Source organism: Ovis canadensis, chromosome 6 (genome assembly GCF_042477335.2).
Source record: "Ovis canadensis isolate MfBH-ARS-UI-01 breed Bighorn chromosome 6, ARS-UI_OviCan_v2, whole genome shotgun sequence".
Classification (NCBI taxonomy): domain Eukaryota; kingdom Metazoa; phylum Chordata; class Mammalia; order Artiodactyla; family Bovidae; genus Ovis; species Ovis canadensis.
In genome coordinates, this window is record NC_091250.1 from 66,209,093 (window position 1) to 66,227,821 (window position 18,729).

At 41.9% G+C, this 18,729-nt stretch overlaps 1 protein-coding gene across 8 annotated transcripts in view; it reads left to right on the forward strand.

The window, feature by feature from the left end:
• Nucleotides 1–3,332: 3,332 nt before the first annotated feature.
• The window catches only part of PCDH7 (protocadherin 7), a 479,430-nt gene continuing 464,033 nt past the window's right edge, over nucleotides 3,333–18,729 (forward strand). For 7 of the 8 annotated variants that reach the window (XM_069593021.1, XM_069593017.1, XM_069593018.1 and 4 more), the window contains exon 1: nucleotides 3,333–9,400. In XM_069593021.1, the coding sequence (XP_069449122.1) occupies nucleotides 6,221–9,400 (3,180 nt within the window). In that variant the 5' untranslated portion in view covers nucleotides 3,333–6,220. Of the gene's footprint in view, nucleotides 9,401–15,510; nucleotides 16,936–18,729 lie in introns of those variants that run through there. The other variant, XM_069593024.1, reaches the window with a different exon arrangement.

Here is an 18,729-nt window from a genome sequence, read left to right on the forward strand (position 1 = left end):
GCATTGGAATGTTCAATTTTACCATAGATAAAGACAGGGGACAGCCTCAGATGATCAAAAATAATAGGATATACTGTTTTGACCTATCAAGGGTCTTTCTCCCAAAAACTCACCCAGATTTTGCAAAATACTGTTTTCCTCTCAAGCTTAGATATTTGCAAATGTATAAAAATTACCGTAAAGTTGGAAAAAATCCATAATCTTGTAAATAAAAAATGCATTTGTCAGTTACAGTATCTGATTAGATATATTTCACATAAATTTAAAATCTATGTTATATTGAATATATCTTGACATTTAAAACTCTAGAAAAACATTCCCTCAATTTGTCTGTGCTTAAAGTGAAATATTTCTATCAGGTGTCATTTTTAAACAAAAACACTACATTTAAACCAGTAAATCACACAGACTATAAACTAATATTTAAACTCTTAAAATTATTTTCATGAATTTCTTTTTCTCTTGTTTTTGTACTAGACTTACAGAAATGTTTAACAGTTATTCAAATAGGCAGTATGAATCAACTTAGTTTAGTTCTTAGCTTGTGTTCTTCTACTACTGGTATATTGCATTATATGGCTTTGCATTGCATGATCTCATGATTTACACGGTACAACTTGTTCTATTTCTTGGCTGGAGACCAATTAAATAACCACTGATGCAAGCAGTTATTACCTGCTTAAAAGGAAATCTGTGGTTTCCTTATTTAAACTGCTGAGTTTTAATGTCCATCAAAAAGTCTGTTATTTCAATGAATAATTTAGCCATTTATGTATACTACACATTTTAATACTACTAGCATGAATTTAAGGCTGCAAAAGATTCCTGTAGTTTCTCGAAGTCCCAGGAATCATACTTGCTGTAAGTCGAGTTATACTTACTATTAAAATGACAGGTTTAAGGGACAGTCATTTTTGATTATTTAGAGAAAGAAAACTAAAGTATCAAGTTTACCAGAAGTAGTTGGAGAAATGATTGATCCTAAAGACCTCAAAAACGTGTTTACACATACGTAAGTGGATACAGATGACTGAACTTCGAAAAAGATAAAAGGTCAACGGATTTCGAGATGTAGGGATGTCATTTCCTCAGTTTGTCCCTTGGTGGCGTTCTTGAGTCACTTTCTCCCTTCCCGTCAAACTGCTTTATATTTCTTTCCAAAACTGGCTATCATGTTTGCTGTATTTAACCTTTTTTCTTGTATTATCGTAAATACAGCGTCTATAATGAATGAAAGCCCCCTAGAGATCATATCTCTGGCACTTACTTCTTTGTATTCATTCTAACCCATAAACTTTTGTTGTTGTTTTTCCTTTTCCTGTCTTTTCTTAAGGCTTAAACTACAACACAGACCCTGAATGCTATTTTTCAGCTCAGTCATTGAATTTTTTTTTTTTTTTTACTGCAAAGCAGTTTTAAGTCAGAAAGGTTAGTCGATAAATTTAAAAAGAAAAACCAAAAACTACCGAGTATTGTAAGATATTGGCATAGAAAAGAAATCGTTGGCCGAGCTTTTATTGTGTCTATTAGAATGGAGTGATATTTCTATAATAAATTTTCCTTTTAAACCTTCGTTTCAAAGGGACATTTCTTTTTATTATCCTTTAAAAAAATTTTTTTTCAACATTCTCTCAGATACTTTGGTTCATACAAGGGTTGACGTTGTATCTGATCAAGGCGGGTTTTAGGACACTGATCTCGTTTTCTCTAATTCCGGACGCCAAAGCAACAGCAGCGGCAGCGGGCTCTTTAATTTATTGCAGCCGGTTACACTTTCTATTCCATTTCCTTCTGAACCCTTTCCTCTCAGGTTGAGAAGATAAATGCAGCCCCGGGTTTGAAGGGCCGGGCGGGGTTTGTGGGTGGGAACGAACCCGGATATCAGATTCCCTTGGTGAGGTCTCGTACCGCCGGGGATTTAGCCCCCCGGTTGCATTTAATGAAATTGCTGAGCACTTGTGACACTGGCTCTGAGACTGCGGAAATGGGGCGGGGGTGGGGGAATCGGCTTCTCGCCTCCATTCATCCTTCGCGCCGGCTGGAGGCAGGAGTTGGAGTGTCAGTCCCTAGACAGGGGGCGGAAGAGGACGGGAGCTCCGACCGCGGCAAGGGCGCTCGGAAGCCTCTCCTCACCTCGCCCACAACCCTACCCCGCCCATTCCGTTCCTTTTCCCAGGAACCCTACGAACGACCTGGCAAGTCTGCCAACACTCCTGGGCTGCTCTGGCGGAAAGGTCGGAGCCGGGGAAAGTGGGGGAAGGGAGAAGCCAGAAGGCTTCCAGGCCTCGGCAGTCTGGCCACGCTATTCTCCATGCCCGGCACGTCGGACCCATTTCCCACGCCGGTTTGGCTGCGCGGCGGAGTTGGTAGGGATGAGAGTGGGGAGGGCGGGCTGGTGACTCGCAATGAGGAAACCACTCCACTGTGAAGGACGCCGCGCCCCCCTCCCCACTCCACCCCACCTCCCGGTCATCTGGAAGAAAATTTCAACGCTCTAGGGAAAAGCCGCCTACTCTTTTCGCCCCCACGCTGGTGTGCGCTTAAAGACGGCGCGTCGGAGCGGTGGGCGCACGGGCTTGTTCAAGTTTACAGTCTGGCGAGGCAAGAAGGAGTGTACAGTGTCTCTGCCTACGCGGCTGCCCGAAGTTTGCAAAATCTTAGGAAAGGCGGCGAGAGGACTGAGTTTACTGCACCATATTGCCGCGTATTGGAATGCGCGGGCTTCCGTCTTGGACCCTGGAAAAAACGGGACTGGGTATCTCAGGGAGGCAGCGTTTTGATAAACCAGAGTTTGCTCAATACAAGGGGAATTTGGCTTTATTGACACTTAGCCTGCAGCTTCTGCGCTGCGGCGCCCGCCCCCGCCCCCCGGCTCTAGACTGCGGCGGTGAGCACTGAGTCTGCGCGCCGAGCAGTTCTCGCTGATGCTGCAGATATAGAGCGGAGAGGCTCCGGTGCCTGCAAGGGGTAGGAGGTGGAGGGACAGGGGGTGAGGAGGAGGGTGGAAAGGCCGGATTCCCGGCCTGGCCTCAGAGGAGGAGCCACTACCCCCAGAGTGCTACTGTTTTAGCCGACTGGAAAATACTCGCCAGCTCCATGGCACAAACCAAGATTGCTCCATCCTCCGCACCTCTACGATCCCCCATAGGGAATGCTTGGAAATCTCTGCCGCCTACCCCCCCCCCCCCCATTCCTGCTGGCTGCGCCCGCCTAAATAACAGCGCGCTATGTCTGCTCAAAGACTTTATCGGTGTTTGTCTTTAAATCATTCCGCCGCCCCACAGAGGTATCGTAAAGGCAGAGTACTCATTCTGGCCGTATTTCCCTTTTCTTCTTTTCGCTTTGAATGTTCCTTTAAGTGGAGGACCTTTAATGCCTTTAAATTGAGCAAACCGGCTGAGGACTAACCAAAACCTAGTAGCAGCCCCAATTCTTTTTTTTTTGAGATGGTTAGAATTTCCTCCAAGTATTTCCTACCCACCTCAACCCCCGCTAATCGTGGCTAGGCCCCCTTGTTTAACTGCCGCTGAAATAAATGAAGAGTAAATGTCTATAGTTCGGAAAACGCGACCAGACTTGAAATCCGATGAGGTGAGCTGCGGTGGCAGTGTCTGAAAAACTGGGGAAGCCTCGCGTGGGGAAACACCATCTACGTTCTAGTGGCACAAAGTCAAAAGGAGGAGAGAAAAGGAGCTAGGGACAGTTTGGTACACAAAGTTGACATTAAAGTTTATTTCCCTTTTATCCAGATAGGTGACGCTACACTTTGCCAGTTACTAAAAGCTGCAGATTTCTGCTCAGAAAATAATATAGAGGCTACCAACATGTGTTTATTCCCCAGGCGCGCGCACACACGGTCTACCCCGTAAGCAAGCACGGCGACAGGAATGCCAAGCATTTAAACAAAGACAGAGCACCCTCCCCCTCCCCAAACCTCAGCCCTCCTAACTCTGCTTTCCCAAAAAAGGATCGCTCTCCCACTCTCTCAGGAGTTCTCAGTTCTCTCTTAACGACTGCAGCCCATCATGGTTTCTCAGAACACCAGCGTAGCTCCCTGGCCACACGCTGGGTCCCCGAAGCCACCAAGCCTTAACCGAGAAGCTAATTCACGAACCAGAGACAGCGGGTGGGGGGCAGGGATGAAGAACATACTCTGAGAAGGGGAAGGAGAAACGTTTGCTGACACATGTTCTGCTCTCTCACACACGCTCTCGGCATTAGCTAGAGCGAGAAGGAAATTTACCAGCCCCAGGGAGGGAAAGCAAGTTCCCCCAGAAGGCAGCGGCTGCACTCGCTGGGGAGGGAGAAGGACAAGCTTTGGCTTAAGGGGGACTTGTTAGGATCGCGCACGCTTGGAGTGGACCCCGGAGCTGAAGCTGGGTTTTCCGGAGCGGGGCGGCTGGCTAGTGCTCCCTCCTGTCTCCCTCCCCCTCGGTCCTCCTCCCTCCTTCTCTGAGAGTGTGTAGTTTCCAAGGCTCCACTGCTACCGCCGCCGCAGTAGCGTCAGGGACAAGCTTGAGCCGCAAGCAAGGCAGAGAGCTCCCGGCAGCAACCATCACTTTGGGCAAACTTGCGGGTTTCCGGCTCGCGGCTGAAGAGCTGGAGCTTCCCACTTGCCATTCAGTGTCTTAGAGCCGTGGCAGCCAAAGGGGCGGCAGGAGCGCTAGCACTAGACTCTCCCAGACACCAGAGGGGACGAGACAACTGCGGAATTCACCCGCCGTGCCAGGGCACTTCCGAGGCAACAACCGACTGGCACTTTTTCTCCCCTTGGCAAACTGTGTGTGTGTGTGTGTGTTTTTTTTTTTCAAAGCTTCTTGGCAGCTGTCTCTGACTCCACCTCCCCCCACCCCATGCCTTGTGCTTTTCTTCGGAAATCCGGACAGAATTGGGCATCTTTGTTAATTGCCGTTGGGGGAGCCCGGCTGGGGTCTTTTGCCAGGCCAGCGTCGCCTGCCCACCAAGCCTGGTTTGCTCACCTTTGAACTGCGAAGGGATCAAGTTCAGCTCGAGTTGCCTGCTTTGGGACTGGGAAAAAGGAGAGGGAGCGTGAGGGAGAGAGGAGTGGGAGAAGGGGAAAGGGGAAACGGGAGGAGGGAGGAGAGAGGAGGAGGAGAGAGGGAGGGGAGGGATCGAGAGAGAGAGAGCGGGGAGAGAGAGAGGCTGCAATCTCCTCCCTGAATCGCGCACAGCGCTGCAGATCCCAGTGCTCTGACATGCGGGCCGAATGCAGGTGAGGAAAGGCACGGACTCTGCGGCTGCGAACACAAACTTGGGCACCGCGCGGTGCGCACGGCTCAGCCTTCACCCCCGCGGGCGAACGGCTGCTGCGGTTTCAGGCGGCGGCTTCGAGACTAATGACCTTGCGCAGAGTTGTTAAGAGAAAAGAGAAACCCGAGCTCTCTGGGTGAGACGGGACCGACACTCAGGGCGTCTCTGAAGATGGCTCGGGCTGCTTTTCCGTGCACGGGGGGAACCCGGACGCCGATCGCTGTGTGACTCGAGTCGCGTCCACTGCACGGTGCCCGAAGCGACCTGCCGGGATTTTTCATTCTCGATCTGTTGACTGGCTCCCCCGCTGCCTAATCGGAGTCGGAGTTGAGACTGGCTTGTTGCTGGCCCTAGCACCTCTTGCAGGAAGCGACTCACGTTTGCCTGGGCAGTCGGAGGAGAAGCTGGGTCTGGAGTGAGTGCCTGGAACGTGAACTGGACTCAACTCGAGTAGCAGCAAAGACGAGCGGGGTTGGCAGGCGGGGGAGGCTGCCGGCTCTCTCCCGGCCGCTTCCCGGCTCCACCGCCCGCCTGCCGGAGCAGTTCCAGCCCCATTCGACTGAGCAGTGACGGGAGCCGGGGTTCCTCTGCCGGTTGCGGGTATGACTCTGGGGGGGCGCCGAGCCCGCGGCGCGCAGTGTCCCGTGAACTGTGAGTACTGCGACTGAACGGCGGCTGGCTAGCGGGCGATTAGCACCCATTGCATAAATTATGAAACAATAACTTTCGGAAGAAGCAAGAGGAGGAAAAAAACAAAAAGAAGGATCTATCGCTGGTCCCCGCTGGCCGACTCTGGACGCTGCTCTTGCCCCCTCCCTACGTTCCCTCTTGCTTCTTCCCTTCCTGGAGAGGGGAGAGGACTGGGAGGAGGGCAGGCCACGGGCCCCAGAGGAGGGGGGCGCCAAGGGGCCTTAATTAGAAGGAGCAGTAGCAGCAGCAGCAGGAGAAGATGCTGAGGATGCGGACCATGGGATGGGCGCGCGCCTGGTGTCTGGGCTGCTGTCTCCTCTTGCCGCTTTCGCTCAGCCTAGCGGCCGCCAAGCAACTCCTCCGGTACCGACTGGCCGAGGAGGGCCCAGCAGACGTCCGCATCGGCAACGTCGCCTCGGACTTGGGCATCGTGACCGGCTCCGGTGAGGTGACTTTCAGCCTCGAGTCGGGCTCAGAGTACCTGAAGATCGACAATCTCACCGGCGAGCTGAGTACGAGCGAGAGGCGCATCGACCGCGAGAAACTGCCCCAGTGTCAGATGATCTTCGACGAGAACGAGTGCTTCTTGGACTTCGAGGTGTCGGTGATCGGGCCCTCGCAGAGCTGGGTGGACCTGTTCGAGGGTCGGGTCATCGTGCTCGACATCAACGACAACACGCCCACCTTCCCGTCACCCGTGCTCACGCTCACGGTGGAGGAGAACCGGCCGGTGGGCACTCTCTACCTGCTGCCCACCGCCACCGACCGCGACTTCGGCCGCAATGGCATTGAGCGCTACGAGCTGCTACAGGAGCCCGGGGGCGGCGGCGGCGGCGGCGGCGGCGAGGGCCGGCGCGCCGGGCCTGCCGACAGCGCCCCCTACCCTGGGGGCGGCGGGAACGGCGGGAGCGGCGGCGGCCCCGGGGGCTCCAAGAGGAGGCTGGACGCTCCAGAAGGCGGCGGCGGGACCAGCCCCGGCGGACGCAGCAGCGTGTTCGAACTGCAGGTGGCCGACACCCCGGATGGCGAAAAGCAGCCGCAACTGATCGTGAAGGGGGCGCTGGACCGCGAACAGCGCGACTCCTACGAGCTGACCCTGAGGGTGCGCGACGGTGGCGACCCACCTCGGTCCTCTCAGGCCATCCTGCGGGTGCTCATCACCGACGTGAACGACAACAGCCCCCGCTTCGAGAAGAGCGTGTATGAGGCTGACCTGGCCGAGAACAGCGCCCCGGGAACCCCCATCCTTCAGCTGCGTGCCGCCGACCTGGACGTGGGGGTCAACGGGCAGATTGAGTACGTGTTCGGGGCTGCTACCGAGTCCGTGCGGCGGCTGCTGCGCCTAGACGAGACGTCCGGCTGGCTCAGTGTCCTGCACCGTATAGACCGCGAGGAAGTGAACCAGCTGCGCTTCACGGTCATGGCCCGCGATCGCGGGCAGCCTCCCAAGACAGACAAAGCCACGGTGGTCCTTAATATCAAGGACGAGAACGACAATGTGCCGTCCATTGAAATCCGCAAGATCGGGCGTATCCCACTCAAGGATGGGGTGGCCAACGTGGCCGAGGACGTTCTGGTGGACACCCCCATCGCCCTGGTGCAGGTGTCTGACCGAGACCAAGGCGAGAATGGAGTGGTCACCTGCACCGTGGTGGGCGACGTGCCTTTCCAGCTCAAGCCGGCCAGTGACACAGAGGGCGACCAGAACAAAAAAAAGTACTTCCTGCACACCTCGGCCCCTTTGGACTATGAGACCACCAGGGAGTTCAACGTGGTCATAGTAGCGGTGGACTCCGGCAGCCCCAGTCTCTCCAGCAACAACTCCCTGATTGTCAAGGTGGGAGACACCAACGACAACCCGCCTGTCTTTGGCCAGTCAGTGGTGGAGGTGTACTTTCCTGAGAACAACATCCCGGGAGAGAGGGTAGCCACGGTGCTGGCTACAGACGCGGACAGTGGGAAAAACGCTGAAATCGCCTACTCGCTGGACTCTTCCGTGATGGGGATCTTTGCCATCGATCCCGATTCTGGGGACATTCTCGTCAATACCGTGCTGGACCGCGAGCAGACTGACAGGTACGAGTTTAAAGTTAACGCCAGAGACAAAGGCATCCCCGTGCTACAGGGCAGCACCACAGTGATTGTTCAGGTGGCTGACAAGAATGACAATGACCCTAAGTTCATGCAGGACGTCTTTACCTTTTATGTGAAAGAAAATTTACAGCCCAACAGCCCCGTGGGAATGGTCACAGTGATGGATGCTGACAAGGGGCGCAATGCAGAGATGAGCCTATACATAGAGGAGAACAGTAACATTTTTTCCATTGAAAATGACACGGGGACTATTTACTCCACGATGTCTTTTGACAGAGAACATCAGACCACATACACTTTCAGAGTCAAAGCTGTGGATGGGGGAGATCCTCCCAGATCTGCTACAGCCACGGTCTCTCTCTTTGTGATGGATGAGAATGACAATGCTCCCACTGTCACCCTTCCCAGAAATATTTCCTACACTTTACTGCCACCTTCAAGTAACGTCAGGACAGTAGTAGCTACAGTGTTGGCAACAGACAGTGATGATGGCATCAATGCAGACCTTAACTACAGCATTGTGGGAGGGAATCCCTTCAAGCTGTTTGAGATTGATTCCACCAGTGGTGTGGTTTCCTTAGTGGGAAAACTCACCCAAAAGCATTATGGCTTGCACAGGTTGGTGGTGCAAGTGAATGACAGTGGGCAGCCTTCCCAGTCTACCACGACTCTGGTGCATGTGTTTGTCAATGAAAGTATTTCTAATGCAACTGTGATTGACTCTCAAATAGCCAGAAGCTTGCACACCCCACTCACCCAGGATATAGCTGGTGACCCAAGCTATGAAATTAGCAAACAGAGACTCAGTATTGTCATTGGGGTGGTTGCTGGAATTATGACTGTGATTCTAATCATCTTAATTGTAGTGATGGCAAGATATTGCCGGTCCAAAAATAAAAATGGCTATGAAGCCGGCAAAAAAGATCATGAAGACTTTTTTACACCCCAACAGCATGACAAATCTAAAAAACCTAAAAAGGACAAGAAAAACAAAAAATCTAAGCAGCCACTCTATAGCAGCATTGTCACTGTAGAAGCTTCTAAACCAAATGGACAGAGGTATGACAGTGTCAATGAGAAGCTGTCAGACAGCCCAAGCATGGGCCGATACCGATCAGTTAATGGTGGGCCTGGCAGTCCTGACCTGGCCAGGCATTACAAATCTAGTTCCCCCTTGCCTACTGTCCAGCTTCACCCCCAATCACCAACTGCAGGAAAAAAACACCAGGCCGTACAAGATCTACCACCAGCTAATACGTTTGTGGGAGCAGGAGACAACATTTCAATTGGATCAGATCACTGCTCTGAGTACAGCTGTCAAACCAATAACAAATACAGCAAACAGGTAAGATGCATCCCACATATATTTAAATATCTAAGACAGGGCATCTTCTGCAAAGTCATGTCTTCACTCTTAAAGCTATTAGTTAAATTTTTAACAGCAGGAAATTAATGTTGGTGTAATTCTTATACCAGTTATTTAGTAGAAGACATTTACAAAAGGTGCACCACTATAGTTTGCACCTTATACCAGAGTGTACTAAGTTACAGAAGAAAACACTGTAAGTGGTATTTTACGCTTCTCTTGGTGTTTGACAATTCTAATTCATGCTACGTTTTTTGTTTCCAGATAAATATGTGTGAACTGTTTGGATGGCTAGTTTTAACCTAAAATTCTTTTCTTTTGTGCTACTAAGTGGATAATTTTACCCAAAGACAAAATTTCTAAAGTTACTACTGCTGTCTATGCAAATTGGACACTAAATAGTTTTAGCTACATTATATATTATGCAGAATTTTACAGATAAGCAGATGCTGATTCATGCAAATGAAGTACCAAGTCTGAGATATTGAAATGCTGACTGACAAAAATGCTGACTTAAAAATATTTAATGATATGTAAATGCCATAAAAAACTACATTTTAATATTTCAGTATCTATACAATTAGGCTTTTATGAGGATATGCAGTTGGCATTTGTAGTATATGTATTTGGTATGAAAAGTTCATAAGCAAAAGTAAATTGCATGAATCATGTATTATTTAAACCAAGTAACAAAAATGTTCATGTTTGATGTAGTGTGTGAGAATATTTTGGTATGCATTGTGATATATTGAGATTATAAAGGTTTTATGGAATATTTGACACAGTTTTTTCTCAGTGAAGTGTGGAAACTGAAAAAAAAAGCAAAGTGTATTCTGAGGTGAACTTCAGAAAATATATAATTTATTTTTGAAAGTTTTGTTTTGTGTAATGTGTGTGTGTGAGTGTATAACTCACAAAGTTTACTTTTCTCACCCATCAACATTTGACACACAACAAATGAAAACCGTTTGGAAACGTCTGTACCTAAAGCTGTATCAACTCTGCTAATAAAACATTACATATTTCTTACCGCCAGAACATTTCAGGAAACATATTTATGTCTGTCAAGCAATATCCAATAAAGAGTGTTCTATTAAATGTGTTTTGCATATAGAATGTGTGATCTTAAAATAATTGAGACAATGTAAAAAGTTTATTTTATAGCCTCACCGAAGATGTTATTGATGGGCTCATTAAAGGTATAGAAAAGAGATAAATATTAATTTCTTATTGTTTTCTATAATTTTAAAAATAAGCATTATAAAGAAATGTTTTTGATGTATTCCTTTATTGTAACTATTTGGATAAGGAGAAATAGACAGTATGCTTTTATATCCAGTTACCAAAGCAATCCAAGAAAACACAGGTGTGAACTACATTGAATTAAATGACTTTAAAAAAGATGTCTTTTCAAGTACGTGAGTCTTATTTCCTATAAACTGAAATATGCCAAGTGGAAAGTATGTTTGTTATCGCTTTACCTAGGCTTAGAGGCAGATTTCTATTTTGTTTTTGGTGCTTTTATCTGTTTTATAAACAAGGAAGATTCCAGTTAAAAGTAACAGCACTTTTATAACATTAGCTATAGAACCCACAAATAGAGATTTGTAGAGATTTCTTTAGAAAATGATAATTTGTTAAGAGAAAGCATGTGAAAAGATCTTTATGCAGAATACGTACTTCACTGTCATCTTAAAAGAACTTTGTATCCTGTGGTTGACTAACATTTGCATTCTAAATTATGTAATCTTAAACTTTTGAGTGGACATATCAAGTGGCAGATTTATAGATATTTTATACAACTATCTCCTATGTTCTGTTCTGTCACTTAAGCTTTATTTGACTCATCAAATAGGGTTAGCTCTATATTCTTGAATATTTAAAACAGCCAATATCAAGAGTGTGGTGGCATCCTGTCTAAAAGGCAAAGTGATATGCTTATAAATAAACTAATGTATGGTGTTAGTCTCTTAACTGAACAAGGAAGTCCATATATCAGAAGAGAAAACCTACAAAGCCGTTCAAATAAGCCATGCAGTTTGCCAAAAATAACTTTGGAAAACATATATGTTCTTAAGCATTTGAAAGATGTATGAAATTTTAACCACAATAAACAGCTGATCTAAAATGAAATAAAGGCAAATGAAATACATTCCCCTTAATGTAATTAGTGATAGTAATTGATATGCTTCATCTACTCAGTATTGCTGTCAGGAGACAAGGGATCCATTTACAAATTTACATTCTGTTTTGACATCTGGCATAATGAGATCTTTTTTGTTCTCATTTTTGTTTGTGCTGTAGATAGATGATTTTCTATATTTATTTTTAAAAGATATTGCCTTTTTAAACATCACCAAAATGTATTTTCTTTGATTAAGCCTGAATTTTTTTTAATTCAGAGTTTTCTTATAATTTCTCCTCTTTAATGCTGAATTTATGTAAAGAACATCTTGAGAGTTGCCATTTTTAAATTTCATATGGTAGGGATTAATTAAAAAATAGATTTTATCTGACATAAAGCCTTTATTAACTTATAATTTTCCTGAATTACCTTATTATAGTTCCTTATTTGTGATACAATGAAAATGATGTCTATTCCAGTGTTTTTATTTTCATGAGAATAAGTGTTGCTCCTAAGTTCTGTTAATGGTTAGGCTATAGTGAGTTAAACAGCTTTGTAGAAATGAAAGTTTGTAAAAAATGCCCCTTCCTCTTTTTTGTTTGTTTTCATGGGTTCTAGAGACAGTCAAATCAATATTCTATAGCTACTCCTGGACAGAATCTGGGAGATAATGTGTTGCAGAGATACTGGAATTATTTCAGAAATCCGCACATTTGATGACGTAGCCCAGGTTTTCATAATTCAGGCCTTTGCAATTCAAACAAGAGCCCTTGTTCTCAACTAAATAATGTGTCTAATTGAGAAAAATGGGGATCGTTGACAGCATTAAGTATCCACCTTTTCATTTCATTCTTCCTTTACTTGGTAAATCTGGCTTTGGTGGTTGTTAAAGTTTTGTGACCTGGAAGTTCAACTGTGCTTTTGATTTGTAAAATGAAAGCAGAAGCATTCTGTTTTCTATTCATTTTACTATGTGTTAAGTATTTTTCAATTGTCTTAAAAATAATATATTTTCAAAAGATTAATAGACAATATAAAACTATAGTTCCTACTTTGCATATTATTTTCAGCTCCTGTAGATCTTATCTTTGCCATGATGTTATTTAGATAATATACTGGCAAGTAAAAATTTCATTTTATTTAGTAAATGGAAGGTAATGTATTTTATTTTTGGCAAGCAGATAGAGGATACAGCTTGAATAAACATTAACTTAAAACCCTACTTGTAGCTGATCCTGAAATACTCAAGAAAAATTCATATTAACTGCAGTGACAGTTTCCTTTGCCTAAAAGAACTGCTGAATGTCGTCAGAATAATGTTCCCTTTAATTGATCAATTTGTGGTCAATATATCCATGATATACTTTGTAAAGATATGGCAGAAATTATTTTTTAATTACTTAGATTTTGGAAGCAAGAAATGACTTGCCATCATCTATTACAGTTCTAAGCACTAAGAAAACTGAGTATCGATTTATTTGTGAATGTATGTTATACCATATGTATTATAGTGGAAATGCATTTGCATGGTGATGCCAACCGCAGCTTTCTGCTTTAACTCCATAAGCATTACTTCTACAATATGGTTCTGCTATCTATGACCAAGGAGACTTTGAAGAGGCAGAATGAATCTGCATATGGTGGGATTTCTGTTACATATGGCCAGAAATCATAGACAAGAGGCTAGTGACTGATGAAAGTTAGACAGTGTCTTTAGTCAGGAGCTATCTACCAAACAGTTCTTGACTTTCTGGATGTCTGTGAATCAAGGAAAGGGTCATTCACTGATTTGATCTGCAATGGATATATAGTTTTTTTGAAGTCCAGGTATGACTGTTTGAACCTTATCTCAAACTTCTCCTAAGTCAATTAATGAATTTGACCGAAGACCACAAAATCAATTTAATAATTGTAAGTAAATCATGCAGCTGGACAACTGTAACAAAAACATTCTTTCTTGTTATCTTTTGAGTAAGTACCTATCTCATGTGGAAAAGCATACTCCTGTGATAAATACATATCATAACTCCCCTCTGTCTCTCTCTTGCTCTCTCACACACACCCATACAGACACACACACACATGTATTCATGTAAACTAACTATGGTGCTATTAGGCTCTTATTTACTGTGATATTCATACACTGATATGTAGAAAAGACTTAAACTTTAAACACAAATAAAACTGACATAAAATATATCATAATAAAATATTTAATGTCAAAATTTCTAGAGATATCACATTTTACAATTAAAAGATATTAACCAAACCAATCTCCTCACTTTGTAGAAGAAACTGAGGCTTAGTTTGAAAGTTAGTTTGACTGAGATCATAAGATTATCAGGGCTATAGTGTGGACAGGAGTACAACGCATGGAATGCAGAGTCCAGGGTTCTTTTTTTTAAATCATTCTACCAGTGGGAAAAAAAAATTAAATTTCTGTAACTTTTTCTGTATGTATTTCAATAGTGACAGAAATCTCCTGAGGTTTTCTTATGTAAATATAACTATATATTTGGCTATCAAAATTGATGTTTTGTAACAGTAGTATATAATTCTGCTTTGGGTTCTAGTTTTTATCTGTAAAATTATTGGGGAAATTGTATTCAAATTTTATAGATTTTTAACAGAAATTCATAGTTTCCCCCCCTTATATAAGATAGCAATTGATGACATTCATTAAAATAACTTAACATGGTTTAGAACATATATTCAGCAAGTTAAGAGGATTTTTCATTTTAGCAGAACGATGACAGTAGACATAAGCTCCTATATAGCATTTAGTATACCCTCAATAAAAGCGTATTTGTAATGGAAATGAATAAAGCTTTCTATACGTTGTTTATGAAAAAAACTTTCTATGCATTCTAATTGGGATGATCTTTTACTTTTTCCATCAGTAGTGATGATTACTTTGGCTTCTACACTGTTTTTCATTTTGCCAACTTTGCAGATGCACTTTACTTGAATAGTGTCCTTAATACACAATTGTGGACTATTTTTTTCCTCTAATTTTTTAAAGAAAGTGCCATTTTATTATTTTTCAATTGAATTGCTTCCTTGGTAGGCAGTTTACCAATCTAGCTTTTTCTATTCTAAATTTAACCTATTGGTAAAATACAAATTGGTGAATTTATTAATTTCAAAAGTAAAACCCATACTGTTTTTAAAGCTAAATAAAATGTAACGAAGCCATTGCCTTATCATAATCACCAATGCTTTCAGATATTTTAACATTCCTTTTCCTAGAAGAGGATGGTAGTACAGGTTATATATAGAAAATTTAGTATGATAATTGTTTAGAGTTTTATGTTTAAACTGTATATAACCAAATTCTAGGCTATAGCAAAGCTCATCATCCATTTATTTACATTTACGACTCTATAGAGATAGTAGAATCTTTGTGCATATATATATATATACACATATATATGTGTGTGTGTATATATATATATATATACACACATACATAGAGAGTCAGCTTTGCTTTTCTATCTTATTTATTTTAAAAGCCCTTAGAATCTTTTCTAAAGCAGCGACTCTGTTTCAGAACATTACACAGTGCTTTATTTAGCATTAGTGTTGTGGGAGAAATCACATTCCAAGAAGAATTGAGCTGAAACCACTAAAACTAATCTTAATTATCACTTCTGGTGAATTAATGTTCTAAAGGCAGATAAAGGGTTATTTTCAGGAATTTAGTGATGTTTGTATTGAACTCTAATGCTGTTTATAAACAACAACAACTTAAAACTATTACAGCTTCTAACTAGGATTCATCCAAGTTGACTTTTTCCCACCTGAATGTATTTATTATTTACAAACACGTAATTTGCAAATAAAAATTCTCTTCTCCAAAACCTCCACCACAACATTCCAATTTTGGGCATAAGCCATTGGGGAAATTTCTTCATAAGAGGTTTTTTTTTTTTACCTGCATAAATTTTTATTTTCCTTCTTTCAGATGCGTCTACATCCATACATTACTGTGTTTGGCTGAATTCCACTCAAATATGATGCTCCATTATGCACCATACTCTGATGACCTTGCTACTTCGAAACCTGCTGGAGCCTGCCCTTGGCCGTGGGGTGTCAGCCAATCACTGCTTGTTCCATTTGTTGTGCATTTGATTTTCTTTTTTTTCTCATTTAAGGACAAATAGTATTGAAATAAATAAACTTATAAAAGAAACAGTATTAATAAAGAAATGTGCTATTAGTGGGTGTCAGTTACCAGGAACTACATTCTCAGAGAGGTAGTTAGCAGAATTTAATAATGAAGTCTTTAAAAAAAAATGTAAAAATGTATTTCAACAATGATTTTAAGACTCTGGCTTTGTGTAAACCAAGGAAAATTAAGTCTATGAAGTCTCTGTCTATAATATATTAAATAATGACTATGAATAAAATCCTAAATTACTCAATAGTTTTAAAGTGTTACATAATCAAAGCCTTTTCCAGACCAGGGAGATAGTTCTGTTAAAGTGAAGGATAGTGTCTCTTCCGCATTCTGTATTTCTAAATGCCACTGTGTGTGTTTGTGTGTGCTCCCACAGGTTATATGCAAAGACTTTGAGCAACATTTATAAAAAGTATTTTCTCTAAGACAAATGCAAGAGATTTATTTTGTGCTTACCACAGGCACTGCCAGTGGATTGTTTTTTCCCCTAATCTTGAAATATTGACCAAAATATCTGTAGAATTTTCACGACTTTGTTGTTGTTGTTAAATTTCTTAAGAAAATTTAGAAACTTTGAGTTAGATTCACAGAAGTCACTGTGGTCACATTCAGAAGGAAGATGTAGCTACCTATTTTTTTTAGTTTTCGTTTATCAGAAGACTATTCTACTTGATGTCAGGTAACATAAGTTCAAGCAACTTCTGAGAATTCAGCATGTTATATATTTTTGAGAAAGCAAGTAGCTGAATTTTAGTTATACAAATTGTAATTGTCTAAGTAAGTCAAGAATTCTCTGTATGTTTCCTCTAACTCTCTGTATATTTATGTCTCTGTTTGTTATGTTGTATGTGTTTGTGTGCCTAAAATAAGTGTTCCATATATAAACTTTGATAATTTTGTAATATATTTATCATACCATCTTCCTTATTAAAGTTTTCCCCAAGTTTTGAGTTACTGACCAAGAATTCCAGATTCTTGAGAATTTTTTTGGTGAATTAGTCAATATAAAACCCTTATAAGAAAAAAATATATATTGGGACAACATAAATATACAGAGTGATAGGAAATGCTAACACTTGTAAATCACTAAAGCTTGTATTTCAAGTTGTTTATTTTATTAGCTGTTTATTTAATTTTGCAAAAAGGAAATTTTCAGAAATATCACTGAGACTATAGTGAAATTCTTCAATAAAACCTAATTATCATTAATCTCTCTTTTTGTTTTGAGCACAGGACCAGTCAGTGTAAGAAACTGGTAAGAAACAAAAACTTCTTACCACTTTTGGCTTCTTGGAAATATGTTTTCTCATCCTAAAGTAGTAAACTTCCTTAGATGTATACTTAAACAAAAATCTGTACTGAATCACATCAACTCAAAGACAAGTTACAGACAAAAAAAAAAAAAAAAGCAAACAGAAAAAAATGTCCAGAATTTTGGAATAAACTAATGTGTAGCCATATGGAGGGGATGTTTATGAATACCGTCACAAAGAACATTCTAAGGCACAATTTTGCAAACGGGTATATAAATCAGTTTGTGAATTTCTACTACAACCTGAAAGATGCAAAATAAAGCAGAAAAAATTCAAGTAGGCCATTCATACAGTGAGGCTAAATATTTTCTTGTGCAATCCTTATTTCAGTTGTGTTTGTATGCCTCCATTACTCCCTGCTTTTGGTTGCTATGTAAAAAATTGTCTTATTGTGGAAGTAGCCCAAAAGGAATGAGAACCACCCCTTTAGATTGTTCCAAATGGGGAACAATGGCTATTTACTGTTATGATTAGAAAACATAACAAATCAAAACAAAAAAGTACTAACAATCCCAAGGATTTTAGCGTGCTTAAAAGCTGAATCAGAATAATCAATAGCAGCAAGCTATGAGATGTCTATTATCATCCCGATGGTGTTCTCTTGTTTGTTTGTTTGTTTGTTTGTTTGTTTTCCCATCTTTGAACATTTTGCCATTGGTTCCTGTCCCTGCACAAACTTCCCCTCTGCCCTAACTAACCCCCTGCTCCCAAATGTTCTCCACCTCAGATCTCTTGACCACTCTCCTTTTCAGTTACTGGAATTTACCTTTTAGAGGGGTGCCTATGGACAAATGGAAATAGACTCAGAGCAATCCACCACCTTATATCTTTTAGCATTTGAACATTTTATTTTAAACGACAATGCAATACTTCATTCTCCATTATAAAAACTAAAGAGGAATATGAGGATGTTAGAGACTGATTTAAGTAAAGTTTATTTACTTTAACACATCCAATATCAGCTGATACTGAGTATGCAAAGAAAAATAAAAGTCTTTGTTTTTGTGGAATTGATGTATTATAAAGAAGATCACAGAGCAGAAAAATGATAGATTGTGTTTGCCTTATGCTTCTAAAGTTTCAAATCATTGAATTCATGTTTGCTCCTCAGAGCAATCTTTGAGGAAAAGCACCATTATTATTCTGAGGTAAGGAAACTGGAGTAACGAACAGCTTTTTCAGGACCCTGATGGAACTAGCAAGAGCTTTATCAAGTCTTAGAAGAAACAGCCAGTCAGAATTCAAAAGTACTGAAAGCATTTGGTGGAAGTGGTGAAATCTGTGCTTTTGAATATGGTATATTTTTAGACTTACCTGGGTAAACTCTTCCCAAAAGAATTAGAACAAACCCAGTTTTTCAAACTTTTTCTAGTCACAACCTACACTTTATACTATCAAAAAAAGTGTTGTGGGTATAAGTTGAAGATCTAATCAATTACCCTATTTTGTAAACACAGCCCCACGTGAGATTAAAAACAGACAAACTTCAAGAATTAGGTAAGCAACCAAGTTATCATTTATTTTTGAGGGTATCTCTAGAAAAACTACCAATATCCTCCAGAAGTAATTAATTCCACAGTTTGAAATGCCTCTGGGAATAATTTCTATCTGTAATTTTGAAAAACACTTATCTTGATTGTGTATAACTTTTGTAATCCATTTATTTTATAGAGAATAGGTTGATTTGCTT